The following is a 19840-nucleotide window of genomic DNA, read 5'->3' on the forward strand; positions in this document are numbered from 1 at the left end:
AAAATCTTACTTAACAAATTTAATGAACACTATCACTAGACACAGAAGTAAATAATCGCACGCTGACTCACAATGACATAGGCTTGATATACATAGACAGGGGTGGACAAGACGACCCTAACCCACACACCTGGCTTAAAAGAGAGGGGGCGCACCGGAGAGACACAGCAGGGGAAACACATTCGTAATCATGCGGACAACAAACACAAGGGAAACCACCCCCCACACCCACACCAAAACGACAGTTGGCAACAAAACATGACAGGCTTGACTTTGGAAAGAGAAAGGACGGCTCCTTTGACCACAGTTACCAGGTGGAGTAGTGGATCTTTCGCCTGACTTGGGTACGGTCAGCGTGGTATCGATTCCCACTCTGTAGCGGTGTGAGTATGAATGGTTGTCTGTCTCTAGGACTGATTGGTGACCACATATCTGTCAATCAATGTGCCCTCTAAGCTGCGCGTGTGCGTAATTGCGCCCTACTCTCGTGTTCTCCGAGCACAGCAAACATATGGAGCGCACAAAATAAAATCCAACCTGAATTGAAAAAAAAAATAAACACTACAATTTTTTTGCAACACAAATCAGAGAGTGGCAGCCTATCACTGATAAACGTCAACAAATGGTAATTACGGATAAAACTATGACTAACACAGTGTCCAGCCAATGATATGATGCAGTTCACGTCACGTGTCTACTTCCGCTGCATGAGTAAATGTCAACGACATTGGTTGGCTGCGTTAATTATACGTTATGGTTAGGTGCCTGTGTTTTGCGGGTTATTATATAGCTAACGGTTTGGTGGAGCTGCTGCCAAGCCTTTTTCATGGCCGGGCTCTGGCAGCCCCTCAACCAGCTAAAGTAAAAATGAACTGCAGTTCTTTTAAGATGGAATGGCTGTCGGAGTATGTGCAAATAGAAGAACAAGCGGTGAAATTGGGTGAGAAAGGTCTCCTCAGCAAAACATGCAGCAAAGCTAAAGTTGGAAGCAAGTTTTCCATTGGAAAAATATTGCATATAAATGGAAGCTTCACTATCTAAAGTGACACATTCAGCAGAAAAGTCATTTGAATGAGAATGAGACATGAGTAGGCCAGACTTGAATACGTCAAATTTGTGCTTATTCTAGTGACATTTATTAAGATGTTTTATTCATATATATTAACCATTAAATTTTGTCAGACTAGATCCCAGCTGACCGGGCCACAGGCGGGGGACACCCTGAATCGGTGGCCAGCCAATCGGCACAAGGAGACGCACCACCATGCACACTGACACCTATAACTAGGGGCAATTTAGAATGTCCAATCAGCCTACCATGCATGTTTTTGGAATATGGGAGGAAACCGGAGTACCCGGAGGAAACCCACGCAGGCTTGGGGAGAACATGCAAACTCCACACAGATGGACGTTGTTTCAGATCGTGTCTTTATTCGAATGGCAACCAACAACAGCGCGTGGCATTATGGGTAGAACTGAGAATGTGTTACAGTAATGACCCACTAGATGTCACTATACATTACTGTAATCTGTAACATCTTTCCTTTCTTTAGATTAGTGTTCTGTAACTTTAAACTATTCTTGTAACAAAATGACATTTTTTTTTCCTCTTTTTTTTAGCAGCTAGCCACTTCTGACACCATGTTTCAGATCGTGTCTTTATTCGAATGGCAACCAACAACGGCGCGTGGCATTATGGGTAGAACTGAGAATGTGTTACAGTGATGACCCACTAGATGTCACTATACATTACTGTTATCTGTAACAGACGTGACCTGGATTCGAACCCAGGTCCTCAGAGCTGTGAGGCCGACGCGCTAACCACTCGCGTCACCTGGTCGCCCGTGAATAAGTTCATCTGAAAAATACATTTTGAAAGATCACCATCCATCTGAATGGTTCATGTAAGTGCTTCAATTGGCCGCTTGAGGATGCCACAGGATTTCCATAGTCCTGCTATCCGCAGTATTTCTTTAGCTTCAAATAACACAATCATATGGCATCATACGATTTATTTATGAGAGCAATGCGGTTAGAGAATACTTTAGACATATTTGATTGAAACATGGACAATCTCAGTTGTTATATTTCATATCTGGTTTTATTTTGAAACCGGAACCACAGTGAAGAACTATAGTCGCCACACAAATATTTTGACTTTACATTGCCGGGTAGACTACAAGTCAAGTCACTAGGAACTGTACGAGCACTTCATCCACCAGCACCATCACACATTTGAATCCTTTTCCGTCCTCTACCAGGAAAGACGTTTTTTAAATTGCTGAAGTTAAAATTAATTTGGCTACCGACGCCTCCTCCTGCCTTTTGGACTTATGCTCTTTCTCTGCCTCGTTCGGCTGTCTGGCGGGCTACCGTCGGTTCCTTCCCGGTCCTCGGTCGAACATAGTGGTGGCCTGTCCTGTGGGCAAGAAGACGACGAAACTGTTTAAACCCACATTTCGTGAGTCTTCTCTGACCTTCGCCTTGGGAATTCGCCGTGTGGCTCTTAGACGTTGAAGCCGAGCCCCCCGTAAGCGTTTTTTTTTTTTTAGGGGAGGGGATCTCAGTGGGGGACAGGAGAGAACGCAGCAATTTGGCAATCAAAGTTGCCCTCAACTTATTGGAACGATAAAACATGGCGACATTGGAGAAATCATGTGTAGCCTGATGGGACCGCTTTACCTCCTGCGTCACTTATAGGAGTTTTTCATCTGGTTTGTTTGCTTGGATTACGACAGTATTATTAGTATTACGATGGCTTTGGTGAGCCAAAAGGCCACTAGTTGGGAATAACCATCAGCACCGGTGATGACAAAGACGATGATGACCGAGAAAAGCGATGGTTTCCACTCGATGGGATTTTAAGTAGTAGCAGGGAGTTCATTACATGGAGACTCGCCTGACATGCCGAGGACGGAGTTGCCACTACCCGACGGATGGGAAGAAGCCAGAGACTTTGACGGCAAAGTCTATTACATTGATCACATCAACCATAGCACCAGTTGGATCGATCCCAGAGACAGGTAAAGTAGATCGATGGTGCCCACATGGCATGGCTACATATTTAATAGTAAATCATTTGATGTCGTAATCTACGGTGGCCATTTCCACAACACAAAAAGGAGGACCCGTTGCTAATCGGGATAGGAAAATTGCAACATTCAATAAAAATTGCATCTCATTTTCTTAACTGCTTTATCCCCATTTGGGTCGCAGGGGGTGCTGGAGCCAATCCCAGCTGTCTCCGGGCTAAAGGCGGGGGACACCCTGAATCGGTGGCCAGCCGATGGCAGGGCACAAGGAGACGGACAACCATGCACACTCACACCCATACTTAGGGGCAATTTAGGGTGTCAAATCAGCCTACCATGCATGTTTTTGGAATGTGGGAGGAAACCGGAGTACCCCGAGGAAACCCACGCATGCCTAGGGAGAACATGGAAACTCCACACAGATGGACGTGACCTGGATTTGAACCCAGGACCCCAGAGCTGTGAGGCCGACGTGCTAACCACTCGCTTCACCGGGCCGCCCACAATGAAAATGTACTCTCTATTAAAAAAAATACAATTATATTCTACATCACAGCAAAGAATCATAATATACAATGATTTTAAAGGAGGCTTTAAAATGAAGAAAATAAGTAATTCCAAATAAAAAAAGCAGTCAATTTATTACACACTGAATAATACAGGATTTTATAATTGAATTTGATTGGTTTCTTCATTCTTTTGAGCGGTGGGCAAACCTTCATTCTTGTGTGTTTTATGTGCGGAACAGAATTGAGATATTTTCTGTTCCCTTGCAAATACTAAGTCAGGTATTGGTAATAGGCTTAGCATGCACAGTGTTGAATGTACAAAACCACCTCATAGCGAGGAGGCCTGGCTTCCCATTTATTCTTAACACTTACTTAAGACCACTCAGACTTTGTCACCTAAGTCCCATTCATGCCTCGTGTCTAGATTTTTAGAGGCTTATGGTGGATTTCCAGTGCACGATCATTGGGCTGTTTCACGACTCCCCCAAAAAGCGAGGGGTTTTGGTTGGGGCCTATAGTTTTTGCTGGATTCTGGTCTCATGTTGAAGTTCAAAGAGCTGATGTTTTTTTTCATTGTGGGAACATTAGCATTTTGGAGTCATTTTTTAATTCTTTATTGTGTAATGCCACTGGGAAGGTTGGCAGTAAATGACCGATCATGTGTTAATGCCATTGATGGCAAGATGCATGGAATCCTTCTGAACTAGCAGCATTAATCAATTAATTACAGAGAAACATTTTAAAATTTCAATCCTTTATTTAAAATATAGGATATAATCTGAAAGTTATTAGTTTTGTTTTCCCAAAGTTAAAGCAGATGTTTGCAAATGACTTATTGAGGGTGTACCGCACGTACTGCCCATAGTTAGCTAGGTTAGGTTTCAGCACTCCATGTACCTCTTGAAGATACGTGGCTGAGAAGACGTAAGAGCGAAGTTAACAAATCTGATTTCATGAAGTCTCAATTTCAAATCAAATCAAAAGCCTTTATTGTCATTTCTACATAGCTGCGTATAACGAAATTGGTGGTGCTACTCCACAAAGTGCGTTTTTCCCAGTAAAAACATAAATAAGTAATTTTAAAAGTCACGTCCGGGCAAGGTAACTCTAAAATATCTAAGATATTGCATTGTTATTGCACACCCCGAAGTTATTGCACAGAAGGGATTGTTTGAAACTGAACCGCTTTATCCTCATTAGGGCCACGGGGGGTGCTGGAGCCCATCCCAGCTGACTACAGGCCAGAGGCGGGGACACTCTGAATTGGTGGCCAGCCGTTCGCAGGGCACAAGGAGATGGACAACCATGCACACTCACACCCATACCTAGGGGCAATTTATAGTGTCCAATCAGCCTACCATGCATGTTTTTTTTGGAATGTGGGAGGAAACCAGAGTACCCGGAGGAAACCCACGCAGGCCCGGGGAGAACATGCAAACTCCACACAGGTGGACCGACCCTGGATTTGAACCCAGGATCCCAGAGCTGTGAGTCCGACGCGCTAACCACTCTCTCCACTGGGCCGCCCTGATTTCATGAAGTACAACATAAATTGCATTACATTTCTTATTGAGAGTCAGATTTGCAGGATTTAGAGAATTTAAAGTTTCTCAAGGACTCTAAACAATTATTCATTATTCATCTGTACCGCTTATCCAAACAGGGGTCGTGGGGGGTCCTGGAGCCTACCCCAGGCAGCAGGCGGGGGACACCTCGAATTGGTCTCCAGCCAAGCGCAGGACACACAAAGAAACAGACAACTCACGCTCACAATCACACCGGCACCGAGTGGGAATTGAACCCAAATTGTCCATGCCGCAGTCAGGCTTCCGATCCACTGTACCATCGAGGGCTCTAAATAATCAATGCTTTTTCAAATCAATTGTTGATTAATTTCATCATCAAGGGTTGACAATTAATTGATTAATGAGGGCACATTAAAAAAAACAATCACAATTTAACAAATGTAATTCAATCAATAAGTTCTATTTGCCTTATGTCAAGGGTGGCGAATAAGTTAGACACAAAGAGCAAACATTTTAAACTGTGAGTCAAACAGCCGCACCACGCAGTGACCTGCCAAAACAGACAGACACATACACAAAAACATGCAATTACAACCAAATTATTTACAACAATCCAATCTGCTAAATTGCATATAAGCCTCCCCTTGTATAAGCCACACCCTTTTGTTGAATTTTACAATTTCTCGCGTATAAGCCTCCCCCTGAGTCACAATTTCACCTCCATATTCATGGTTTTAATAGGGAGTACAGATGTGTTACTTTGAAGGGAACATAAGAAAAATCATCGCACATGGTATTTCTGAGATATGTGAATCAAAAGCAGATTATTAGGGTCATTATCATAAGGAAGTTAGTATGCCTGTCTTTGTAAATGCACAATATCAAATTATTCAATTTGAAAATTGAAATGTCTATCTTGATGATAACCTGTTGCTTTTTAATGAACAGTTAATTACAATTTTCTTACCAGAAGTTTAATATGTTGTGGCGACCAATTTGCTTCTAATGTCGAAATATCTCGCTTTTTTCCCCGATGGTTCATATTACTGCAATAGTTGTCACTTTCGAACAAGAAATCAAAAGAAAAAAAATCTAAGCAGAATTTTGTTTTATTTCATAATCACAAATGTACAATAATTTCCTTTCAAAAAGGAAGTGACATAAGCACAACCAGGAACTTTGTCCGTAGCGGTATAGTGTTCACCAAGTCTCTGGGTGCAATAATAGCATGGGATACAAATTACGCAGGTATCAAGGCTGATATTTTAACGATCGACCGCAAGACGTTTGATCAGCCTTAACAACTATTGGGATGTGCTGACATGGTAAACGCTACGGACACATTTACTCGCGTCTGGCCAGTCAGAGCACGTTTAATTCAGTAAGACGGCGGCACCCTAGGTAAGATGGTGACGCCCCAAGCAAGCAGTGACAGGCACAAGTGAGTTTTTTTTTACGTTTTATGCAGTATATGTTTTTTTTTCCATTGGATTTCATTCATAGACGTCAAAATATTTTTTGTTTAGCGTTTTATCTGTTTATCTTTTCTTTATTTTGAAATAAATTACGGTATCGGCCGCATTAACTTGCGTTATGGCGTTTCGTCTTTGTCACCTTGCAGTTTCATGGATTTTGTCTTTTTATGCGCATATAAGCCGTACCCTTGATTCAGTCATCATTTTTTGTCCAACAAATGCGGCTTATATGCGAGTAAATACGGTATTTGTTTTCAATGGGCCCTGATGAATTTGAGTACATTTTGAGAGAGAATAAAAATAAGAGAAACATGAAACAATGCAAAGAGCCACGGTATATACAAAATATGATAAAAGCCACGTTAATTTTGGCCAGGAGCCGTGTGTTTGCCACCCCTGTCTTATGTAGTCAAACATTAATTGCATTTTTATAAGTTGGTAGCTTCTTCTGTCCGTCATTTAGAAGATCTGTTGTTAGTTAATGTGTTTAGTGAAAAATGGGCTGTCAGGAACACATCCTTCACATTCATTCGCTCGCTCGCTCACTCGCTCTCACGCACATACGCATACAGCAGGGCTGCCAACTACTCCGGAATTTCAGGAGTTTCTCCGAAAATGTAACGCGAACTCCGGGACTCCGGAGAATCTCCCTAAACTCCGGAAATCCCCCAAAAATGTCCTATCATTTCCGGGTTTGTTCTAAAAGAAGTAGGAGTACTACACAGCACTGGTAAGTCTTATCAATATGCCTGCTCGGGTTAAGTGCAAAATGGATGTCAATTTGGATGAAATTTCTAATAAGAAACCCAGACACGCACAGAAACTTATTGGTTCATATTCGACGAAATATCCCTTGTTGAAGCCGTCTCCAAAAGGAACAACATTTGCACATTGCACAACATTAAGTGCTACTTTAGCGTGACACATGTTGGAATTCAGTGGCGGGCTGTCAGGGCCTTCAAGGCATTCTCTGCTGGCCTAAGAAATATCTGAATCATATATCATATTTTGTCCATCAATACTTATTAAATAATTCCAAATGGTCTGTTAGCTTCCTTTCATTGCTTTTCCCCCTGGTTGCACTGCTTCCAGATGTATGTTTTCATATTGAAGCATTTAACCAATCACATTTCAGCCATTATTTGTTGCCAGGGTCAGAAATCTGCCTCAAGGCCTTCACAATCAGTTCTGCAGGCTTTGCTGCATTAAGCAAGCGTCGATAAGACTGTTGCTTTAATCAATCAGAATTCGAATTGGTGACACCAAGGCCTTCTCGCAGGCGTAGGGATACGTCATTGCCTTCTCGCAGGCGTAGGGATACGTCATTGCCTTCTCACAGTCGTAGGGATACGTCATCGCCTTCACCAACTATGATTGGCTAGTGATAAGCCAGAGCTACCAAACTATTTGGAGCGAGCTGCACACGCAAATATATTGTTGTGTTGATTAAAAGCCATTTTCAAGACGGACTATGCCAGAAATACGACAGGACAGGCTCGACTTTCATCATTAGCTTCGATGGCGATAGAAAAGAAGGAAGAAAGACAGGAGGATGGATATTGTGTACAGTTAAAAATGATTTTTGGTGTGTAAAATATGGCTATATTCCTAAATAATATTTCAATTGTGGGCCCGGTTCTGATATCTGAAAAGCTCGAGTGTTTGTATTTAAGCTCCAGTGTTTGTATTTAATCACTAAATGCTGCTAGGAAGTGGATTTTGCCTGTTGTAGGCGCTACGAGAAAATGCACGGACCGCCACTGTTGGAATTACTGACTGTAAAGCGCACGTAGAAGCACCCAAACACAAAGATAAACTTATTTTCATTACGCTGTACTTTTTGAATAGTTTGCAAAAACACGATATGTTGGGGTTATTATGGATAATGTTATAGATGTATGCATTTTAATTACTTTTGTATAAGAGTTTCTTTAATTTGAGACTGGGGCAAACTCGAGGTCACCCTGCTGGCTCCAGCTTGTTGACGTAACACCTCACCGTATCCTCGGCTCCAAGGACTGTTTACTGGGAGATACACCTCGATGCAACCCAGACACCCAGATGCTTTGACTTGGACGCCGGCAGTTTACCTTATAAAGAAATTATTATGCTTATACTGCAAATTCTTACGCAGGTATTTTGGTTTTGAACTAATATGAGCAGTTGTTTTTTTGACCTTAATGGTGTTATTAGGTTAGCTTATGCAATTGTTTTGAATCAGATTACATTAAATGTTTTGAGTATGGCGCGACTAAATGGAGAGAAGAGTATGCCGTTCTTCAGAATCCTCTTGAACGAAGGCGAGTTGAGAGTGATTCTCCTTGCAAGTTGTAACCAGTGTATGTCAAAGATGTCTTCCTGTTTGATTAAATTCTATTAATAATGAATCCATCACAATATTTCAATTAATGTAAAAACATGGCATAACAGTTTGATTTAAATTGTCCTACGCTTATATTTTTTTTACATATTATATAAATTTTGCGTGAATCACATTCACTCCGGAAATACTCGGGAAATGGGACAAGGGTACTCCTGAAATGGGGTCGACGGGGGTTGGCAGCTCTGCTACACATTACTGAAACACAGTATGAAGGGTCGACCAGCACTCGCCAGCCAAGCGTCCGATTCATCCCCGATTCCTTTCACTGCCTGCCAAGGTGCACGAGGTTCAAAGTTCAGGATGAGGCCCCACAGACTGTTCGAGGCCCTGCAGAATCCTTCTCTAATACATAACTGACAAAGCTTAAACACATCTTTATGCTTGCCACGTCTTCCACTTTTAATTCCTCTGGTATTACCGCAAACAAGATTTCACTTTTGAAGAATATGTCATAGACTCAGATATTTTGTCATAGTAGTTTATTTTGATTAGGGAACATTTTTGTAATTTAATTGATGTTGAGTTTTTGGGGTTAAATATACTATCTACAACAGCAGGCAGCTGAGTGGTTAGCACATCGACCTCACAGTTCTGGGGTCGAGGGTTCGATCCCAGTTTGGCATTTGCATGTTGCGTGGGTTTTCTTCGGGTACTCCCATGAATGGTTTTCCATCTCTTTGTGCTCATAGGATTTTTTTCTCGCCATTATAGTATGATCTTTATATCTGTATTGGTTTCAAATGAACTTATTCATGGGGGCAAGTAAGGATGTTATTTGTGGAAAAACTTATTTAACCCTTATTTAAAAAAAAAACAATAACAAAGTTAAACCAAAGCCATCACAATTAATTTCTGCCGATCCCATGCTTTTTGACGTTTTGGGGGAATTTCCTTTCATTGAAACTACAATGTAGCAACACTTTTTTTGGACTCTGTCCCTACTTCCAGTGGGTCGCCTTTTATGTACTTATTAGAACTTATTACAACTCATTCATTTTTTTCATTCATTTTCTGAACCACTTTATCCTCACAAGGGTCGTGGGGGGTGCTGGAGCATATAGCAGCTGACTTCAGGGACAAGGCGGGGGAGACCCTGAACCGGTGGCCTGCCGATCACAGGGCATGAGGAGAAGGACAACCATTCACGCACACACTCATACCGAGGGCCAACCAGCCTAGCATGCATGTTTTTGGAATGAAGTAGAAAACCGGAGTACCTGGAGAAAACCCCCAAAATAACAACTTTAACCTTATACAGTCGTACCTCGTCATACGACCGCTCGTCTTACGACGGAAATTTCGATCGAATAATTCGCCCGAGATACGATCAAAATTTCGTGATGCGACCAAGCCAAGTGGCCATGGCACTGTCTTTTTTGCATCTCTTTCGTGTATAAAATACACGCTTTTTCCCCCACGTTGGTCTACATTTACATACCAGGTAAACAATATTACTATGGATCGGCAGAGTTTTGCAAATAAAAGGCGACCGTTAAAAATGGACATGAAACGCGAAATAATTGAAAAATATGAGAGTGGGGTACGTGTTACCGAGCTCGCTCGGCAATACGAGAGGAATACGTCAACCATATTCACCATCCTTAAGCAGAAGGACGCAATTAAGGAGAAGAGACCTTCCAAAGGACAAACTATCATTTCCCACCGGCGCAGTGACATTCATGATGAGATGGAGAGCCTTCTTTTATTTTGGATAAAAGAAAAACAATTAGCAGGAGATAGCGTGACCGAGTCAACCATATGTGAAAAAGCCAGCGGAATTTACATGGATTTGATAACAACGAAAGGAGAGCCTTCAACAACTTCACAACCCTTTAAAGCGAGTAATGGCTGGTTCGAAAAAAAAAAGATCGGCGAGCGGCGAGTTCCAATTCGAAAGCCGCGGTGGAATTTATCAAGACATTTGCCTTGATTATCACCCAGGAAAGTTACATCCTCCAGCAAGTTTTCAACTGCGATGAAACTTGTCTTTTTTGGAAAAAGATGCCCAGGCGGACTTTCATCGTGGCAGAGGAGAAGGCATTACCGGGACACAAACCTCTGAAGGACCGCTTAACGCTAGCGTTGTGTGCTAATGCCAGCGGTGACTGTAAAATTAAGCCGCTACTAGTGTACAATGCGGAGAACCTGCGTGCCTTCAAGAGACACAACATCAAGAAAGCAAACCTACAAGTGATGTGGCGCGCTAATTCTAAAGTTTGGATTACGCGTCATTTTCGAAAGATTTTGAAGGGGAAGAAAAAACAAACAACTCTTGATGCGTTTGTTTTGAAGACTTCGCCGGAGCGTCCGGGTGGTGTCAACCCATAGAACGAAGGTAAAAAAAGATTAAAACAAAATAAGAATTCAGTTTGGTGTGAAGTTACATTAAACGTTGAGTGTCTGTATATAGTTATCCAAGTTAATTTAGATTTGTTTGTTCGTTTACGAGTGCCGTGGATAAAGTGTTTTTCAATTCATTTCAATGTTTCGAGTTACGAAAAGCTCGTCCTACGATCTCAGTCTCGGAACGGATTACGATCGTATGTCGAGGTACCACTGTAATCTAATCTTTTAATTTTGTAACCTTGAATAAAACACATATTTTGCCTTTGGTTTATTCAGTTTTTTGGTTTTCTGTGTAGCCCGAAATACTCTATATCTAATTTCTTTTTTGTAACTGTTTAAATGTGTTCCTATACAGCAGGGGTCCCCAAACTTTTTCCTGTGAGGGCCACATAACTTTTCCCTTCTCTGATGGGGGGCCGGTGTCAGTTTGTAACAGAAAAAGTGTGACGATCGTAGGGGAGCTTAATTTTTTTTAATTGTTTTCCAGAAAGCCACACATAACCAAATAACCCTTTCCAGGTTCTTTACAGAAAAAAAGTCAGGACACATAAAATAACACTATGAATGAAATAAATAATAACTAAATAACCCTCTCTGAGTTCTTCGCAGAAAAAACAGGAAATAAATAACACTATTTATGAAATAAATAATAACTAAATAACTCTCTCTGGGTTCTTCATAGAAAAAAAAGCCATGGAACATTAACTTTCTGTTGTGCCATGCACAATCTTCTCCCTTTGCTCTGAAGTTTATGCACGACACCACAACCGTCATTACAGAATCCCACGTCAACATTTTGCAGCACAGTGCTTGCTGGTGAATTTGGCAGTGGACTCGTAGCGGGGCGGTGAGACCCCTTTTTTCCAACTCCCGGTTCATGCGTCCCATTATTAGACCGCGAGTTTCGGCCACCATGCTAGGAGCCCCGTCAGTCATGATGCTAGCTAGCTTTGACCAGTCCAGGTCCAACTTCTCCATGGTTTGGCACACTTTGTCAAAAATATCCTGTCCCTTTGAGACTTTGGAGGGCTGCCAGATCCTCGCAAATCTCAAAGTTTGCGCTAACTCCACGAATAAAAATGAGCAGTTGCGCTGTGTCTTGCACGTCCGTGCTTTCATCCAGTGCTAATGAAAAAAAGTCAAATTATTTCGTCTTCTGCTGCAGCTGGGCATATACATTACTCCCGATTTCTTCAACGCGTCTGGTCATTGTACTCACCGACAGACTTACGGCATTAAATGCATCTTTCTTCTCGGGACACACCTCCTCCGCGACAGTATCCATACATTTCTTAACAAACTCTCCGTCAGTGAAAGGCTTACCGCTGCTTGCTATCAATTTAGCAACCCAAAAGCTGGCCCGAACGGATGCCTGGTTCTGCTGAGATAGTAGTCCACTTTTTCGCTTTGAGAGTTTGTCTGCTCGTATTTGGCCTTGCAAGCTATTGTACTTGTCTTTGTGACGGGATTCATAGTGTCGGCAAAGATTGTATTCTTTGAATACCGCCACCGTCTCTTGACAAATGAGACAAACAGCCTTTTCTTTGCATTGAACAAAAAAATAATCGTTTGTCCACTCCAGGTTAAATACCCTGCATTCTGAATCAATTTTTCTCTCACCTGACTTTTTCGCCATTATTCCGTTCTCAAACAGGTTGCAGTTTTTATATGCTTGAATAGTCCGCGATGGTCCCAGGGCTCCGCCCTCACCTGCGATCGTCCAGATGTCTCGGTAACACTGCTCGTGCATGCAACGGTGGACGTGCCCGGCTGCATCAAAGGGAAACACTCTCCCCGCGCGTGTCACCAAAGAAGCAATGCGAAGCCCCGCTTCACTGGGATGATTTGTGGGCTCAGCAGGGGTGCAATGAACCAAACACAAGATTAAAACGTCCCAGTCTTCAAGGCCAAATAGGAAAAAAAATCAGATAGTGTCTCTGGTATTGTTCAGAGGGCCGGTCCAAATGTGCCGGCGGGCTGCATCCAAAAAATAAAAAATAAAAATAAACATCCGATAGCGTCTCTGGTATTGTTCAGAGGGCCGGTCCAAATGTGTAGTTTGGTGACCCCTGCTATACAGTTTAAAATACATATCTGATATCAACCACAGCTCACAGTATAACATTGTATGAGGGGAAATGTACAGCAAACAATAATCCAGTAACTCGAAGGTAGCCAAGTGGCCTACTCTAACAAAAGAATTTGTGATTGAATATTTTAGATTGCTAGCATTGTTTCTTCTCTTTAAACTGCACCGACCAGTAGTGCTGGTCGTCATTGGCTTTAGTTAGAAAAATGCCGCCAGGCAAGTGTACTCCTGTGGAGCAAAACATCAAATCGTAAAAAGGTTCTCCCCTTGTCAGGTGGTCAATCAAATGACAGTCAGTAGGCATAATGACCCCAGCATGTCCTGGGTTAATGCCGAAGCCTCCTCTCAGTTTAACGGTACACTTCTTCAGGGAGGCGTCCGGGAGGCATCCAAATTAGATGTCCGCACCACCTTATTTGCTTCCCTCGATGCGAAGGATTACCTGCTCTACTGACATTCCCTGTCTGATAGCCAATACTCTATATCGAGGAGAGTGCTCATTTTAGCCGCTTTTATCTGAGATCTTGTTCTTTTGTTCACGACCCACAGCTTGTGACCATAGGTGAATGTAGCAACGAAGATTGACCGTAAATGAAGCTTCACCTTTCAGCTCAGCTCCTCCTTTACCACAAAGAACCCATGTGAACGTTGAATTTGCCCCTCTTAAACAAGACCTCAAAATATTTCAATTCCTTGACTTTGGGAAGGACTTTTAATCCTTGACTCAGAGATGGTCTCAGATTTGAAGGTACTGATGCTCATACCGGCCGCATTACACTCTGCTGCGAACTGCACCAGAGAGTTGAAAAATGTGGCTTCTTCATAAAGCCAAGAGAACATCATCTGCAAAAAACAAGGATTGAATACTTAGGCACCCATACCTGATTCCCTCAACACCTGCTGTGCCTAGATATTCTGTCCATAAAAGTTATACACAGAATCAGTGACAAAGGGTACACTCGGTGAAATCCAACTCTTACCGGGAACGAGTCTGAATTTGTGCCGGCAATGCGGACCAAACTTTGACTCCAGTTTGTTGGACACTGAGAATTTTGGTTAAATTTTGGAATGGAAAAAAGGGTTTGTTTTGAAGAAACCCTATCAAGTTAGTTCTGCTTGCACACTTCGCCTTAAATACATTCTTCAGTGTGCAATATCATCCATTCAGCCTGCAGTGACGCACTGAACACATGTCGTCAGGGCACAGGAATGTTGTCAGCCAGATAAGGCATAGTCGTCATGTATGAGCTTGTCGTCTAATATTCTTTTCTTTTTCTTGTATTTTTATTTTTTTAAATGTGGACAGAATGCAATTTGTGCATAGATGTTGTTCTCTAACATTGATACAAGGGATTTGGACTCAACCCAGTACGAACATTTTTCCCCACACCGTCACCACCTGAGTCAGGGTTCAGCTATTCAGCTGAGCCTCGGCACCATTGCACTACATCGCGCATTGTGTCAGTTTCCATTAGCGCAACAAGGCCCCCGGCCACAGAGTTGTTTGCGTTGGGGCACGCAAGGTGGTATTTTGCAAAGTCATTATGGAATATGTTTAGTGCTTTCCTTTTGTGTTAAAAACTAGGAGACCATCATGTGATTGGGAAACTGGTCCTGTGCACATTTTCATTGAAACATTTACGGGAGCTTGCTAGCTTCTTGTTGAGTCACCTCATAAACAGAATCAGCCAAATGTTTGGTGACTCTTCACTTTCTGTTGCCATTCAATGAGAAGGAGTTTTCAAAATGGCTTATAGTCAATCTGCACCAATTGGAGAGTATTTTTCTTATAGTCATCATGGATAACATATTGCAAAATATAACTTTCCTAAATCTTCTTGCATGACACTATTAGTTGTTACTCTACTTTATGACTGCAAACTAGAGCTGGGCGATAAAACGCTTATGATAATTAATAATTATTGTGAAATAATGTTTGTCAACAATAATAGTAAAAGCTTTCGATAAAATTTGATAATTTTAAACTGCAATTACACCACCTGGCCACACTGGACGGGAGCGCTGTTGCAATGTTAACGCTAGTTCCAGACCAACGCTCAGAAGAAGAGGATGCTGAGGAAAGGTGTTTTTAGCATCGTTAGCAACAGAGGCTAACAGTTATATGACTTATCTATATCCTTATACAGCGTGATTTATGGATGGGTGTGTGTCTGTGTATGTTAAGATTCTCTCGCTACGTTTGTGCAAACCGTGCAATGTCGAGAGTTGAATTTTTTTATGGTGGCCAGAAACGGCTGTCGGATCGTTCATTATAGACGACGATTGAATTTCTTCACCTTCTCTAAGTGTGTAAACTCACCTTTTATTTGTTAAAGCTGAAAGCAGAGTTGATGTATGAATCGTTGTTTTTACATGATGTGCCCTAAATGCAACACGTGGCTGATTGGTCCTAAGGAAGGACGCCTTACCACGTCATTTTCAGAAGAATTTCCGCCAGCGAGTTTCCAGGTGCTCCTGGAACACCTTTTCTGTCGTGACAGGAGTTATAAAACATCCACCCATCCATAAATCGCACTTTATCTATTCTATAATCCTGATAAAGTGCGATTTATGGATGGATGTGTGGGTGTGAGTGTGCACCTAGAAACTCGCTGGCGGAAATTCTTCCGAAAATGACGTTTGTAATTGACGTGGAAAGGCGTCCTACCTTACAACTACATTGGGTCAGCGCGTCCAGCACCATCGTGTCTCGCCGAGTCTTTCCGTCACAACAGGAAAAAAAGTGTTTCGGGGAGCATAAGATAGATAAAGCGTGATTTATGGATGGGTGGATGTTTTATGTTAACATTCTCACGCTACGTTTGTCCAAACCGTGCATCGCAGAGAGTTGACATGGTGGCCAGAAACGGCTGTCGGATCCTAATAGACGAATGATTGAATTTCTTTACCTTCTGTGAGAGTGTAAACTCAAGCTTTGAGCATTTGCAAGGATTATCGATGAGTGTGTCTGACCAGAAATATGTTAACTTGCTGCACTCTTGTGGTAGTTTTAAACATTACACTCTACAGATTTGAAAAACCTTTTTCAATGCATGCTCCAGCACCCCTCGCAACCCTAATGAGGATAAAGCAGTTCAGAAAATGAGATGAGATGGGAGATGTAAATTAAGCTCAAACCCAAGTTTATGTGGTTTCATTTTGGTTGTGATAATTTGGTTATGTTCTACCACACAGATGTATCCTGGTTACTATTGAAAGACATTTTCAATATTATTATAATTATAAATATAAGAAATGGAGCCTGCCAAGAGGCACTTTATAGACCAGATGATTGGAGATTTAATTTGGTACAACCAAACTGTGAATCAGTGAAGCATGTGAGGATGATGACAGGTGGCTATTGAGCGATTAATAGTGAGATGGTGACCAGGCTGCTGCAACCAGCTGGCCTTTCACTCACAAGTCAATGGAGAGCCCCAAGTATGGGTCACCGGCTGTCAGCACTGCCCCTCCAGCACAGCCATTAGAGGACAGGATTTAGAGGGTGATAGTGTGGAGAGGGAGAATTAAAGAACAGGGACGTGTCCAGCCAACCAGCCATTGGCAGCAGTTTCTGTGTCCCCTTGTCGGAAACTAAATTTAGAGCCAAGCTGAGGGTGAAGGGGTCTCATCCTGGCCCCTTTTTTTCTATTATTCATCAGTGAAAAGGATGCAGTTTACTTTCTATCAAGACTCACTGTTTGTTTTTGGGTCACTTGCTTCTTTTACTTTCAAGTAACACATTTGACTATTTTCCCCCTCTTAACTGGCACAGTTCAGTAGGTGCGTCATGGGAACGCGCATAGAAAAACCCACTTGTGGAATTGTATGTTGTCAGAATAATTTTGTTGACCAAATATTTTGAAACACATGTAATGTGACTCTTCCCATTCACTAAACACCTGAAGAAGCATTGTTGACTGTTCCTCTCCTTTTTTGTCCCCTTCATTGAAGCAGCGACATACTTGAAATTGTTACTTAAATGTTGGCTTGGAAAGCCACTCAACCGAGCAATAACTCTTAGCCATGCTCTGAAGAGTATAACTGGCTTTAAAAGCAATCTGTTCATACTTGATGCTAACTTACCACTTTTAACATTAAAAATTAAACATCCTAAAATTATTTTATGACTGCTTTTTACATGTTGCTTTGGTGACTAGAGGACATTTTAGGAAACAAAATAAACGTTAGAATGTAAGACTTAAATCTATTTAATGTGTACAGGCACAGCTATACACGAGTCATTTTCACTGAAGTGTTACAAAACAGTTTTTTTCTTAAAATAATAGCATTTTCTCTTGGACTTTGCTTCTGTCCATATTTCCATCATTAGAAAAACGCAATTTTGACAAATAGTAGGGAAAAAAATGTTGCATCAAATCTGAAGAACGACCCCCCGACCTCAGCACACAAACGCACGCGCGCACGCACACGCACACAAACACGACTGCGCTGACTGGCTGGAAGGCGGACGGTTGCCCTAGTTACCTCCAGGCGATGCATTGGTAGTTCTCGAGGAATGTCGCGGGTCGGTTTCCTCCTATTGTGGTTTGCAGGAGGGACCCCAGTCGTTCCACCCTCTACTTTTTTTACCCCCCCCCTCTTGGAGGTGAATAGAAGACTCTGAAATACCAGAAGAGCACCCCTTTGAGACATGGCAATGTGAGAATAAGTTGCAGTCAAATCAAATTGAGTCAAACCTTACTTGTGTGAATAAAAACTAATGCAGCTTGAATGAATCAATGAATGATTATTTAATCATGTTGTATTTGTCTTGGCCCGACCAAGACAAATACAACATTATCTCCTCCCATCTCGGTCCTCCTGTGTGGAATTTGCATGTTCTTCCTGGGGATGTGTGGGTTTTCTCTGGGTACTCCAGTTTCCTCCCACATTCCAATGCGTGGTAGGCTGTTTGGACACTAGGTATGAGTGTGAGCTTGAATGCTTGTCCGCCTCATCATGCCCTGCGATCGTGCGCCAAAGTCAGCTGGGATGGGGGTCCCTTGTGAGGATAAGCGGTTCAGAAAATGAATGAATGGGTGCCCAGTGGCACATTCTTCTTCAATTTGAAAACCCTCAATGGCTGTTTTTATTTTTTAATTGTTTATGATGCTTAGTGTATGTGACCATTTCTAACGTGCGCACAGTTGAGAGATGTGTAATTAGCAAAAAAAATGCATCTGCTCAGATCAACTTTATTCGTCATTACAACAAGTGCAACAACATTTAATTCCAGGTTCAGCCGACCGAGAAATTAGATTTAATATCTTAAGATCAGAATAAGATGTCAATACATAATTTCCTATGACCCACCAATGCCAGCTTTTTGTCATTAAAATACTTTTGGGTGATGTACAGTATAGTATGTTTAGTTTTGCATACACATGCACTGTTTTTCCAAACGTGTTCGAAAACTAAAGCAATAAATGTGAACTACAGACGCTCCCCTACTTACGAACGAGTTACGTTCCGAGCGATTGTTCGTAAGGTTAATTTGTTCGTAAGTTGCTTCAGTGCTATATTTTGTATTATAATTAGTTTAAGGCCTATATAAGTATATTGAAGGTTTATATAAGTATGTTTAAGGCTTGTATAAGTAACACACAGTATGTACATGTACGTAATAAGATAAATAAAATGAAGTTTAACTTACTTTTGGAAGATGTACTCGATGCTTAAGGAGATGATGGAGGAGGAGGAGGAGGAGGAGGAGGAGGGAGAGGAGGATTTTATATCATGAGAGGGTCTTCGTCGTTGCTGGAATGGGTTTCAAAAGTTACTTCCTCCTCCGTAACTTCAATGTAGGAAGAAGTTGAGGGTCGAGGAGAAGAAGATGAGGGTTGATGAGTATCTTCCTCAGAGGATTTACTAGAAACTGGCCGAAAGAAGCGATCTAACGACGATTGCACAGTTTTCTTCTTTTTTTCATCATAAATGATGAGGTAGCACTGTATGGCATCATTCAATTGATTTGCAAACTTTGTGCAACGTTCAATATTTGGGTCTTGCTGCTCGAAGTCTGTGATGGCTTTATCTATGAGCGAATTTCTTCAAAATCTAACATACAAACTTACAGCATCTCTTTCCGAACATTTTTCGACATATGCCATATTCGCAGACATGTTCGTATGTACCGTTGTTCGCAACTTGAATGTTCGTAAGTAGGGGAGCGTCTATATAGCAAAAAAATAGCTAGTCAAAATTGATTAAGGAGGGGAAGGCGTATCCATCAGTGAATGGCCAATGATTTAAGTGTATAAGATGTTTACTTCTGTTTAGAGCATGTGGGAGGAATGACATTTTAGGGTAAAAGACTCCGTCACACATTTCCATTTGTCAGGAGTACCATATTTTCACACCTGTAAAACGCACCGCCCAAAAGAGCGCAGTCTCAGTTGCGAGTGTCTCTCATCTCAACCACTTGGCGCTGAACGTCTCCAAAACAATGGAACTCATCGTGGACTTCAGACGGAACAA

General features: G+C 41.9%; 1 protein-coding gene across 1 annotated transcript in view; it reads left to right on the top strand.

The window, feature by feature from the left end:
* Positions 1-2164: 2164 nt before the first annotated feature.
* Positions 2165-19840, top strand: part of wwc1 (WW and C2 domain containing 1) — a 50133-nt gene continuing 32457 nt past the window's right edge. The window contains exon 1 of the mRNA XM_077591424.1: positions 2165-3023. Coding sequence (XP_077447550.1) covers positions 2905-3023 — 119 coding nt within the window. The 5' untranslated portion in view covers positions 2165-2904. The remainder of the gene's footprint in view (positions 3024-19840) is intronic.

Source organism: Stigmatopora argus, chromosome 22, assembly GCF_051989625.1.
Source record: "Stigmatopora argus isolate UIUO_Sarg chromosome 22, RoL_Sarg_1.0, whole genome shotgun sequence".
Taxonomy (NCBI): Eukaryota; Metazoa; Chordata; class Actinopteri; order Syngnathiformes; family Syngnathidae; genus Stigmatopora; species Stigmatopora argus.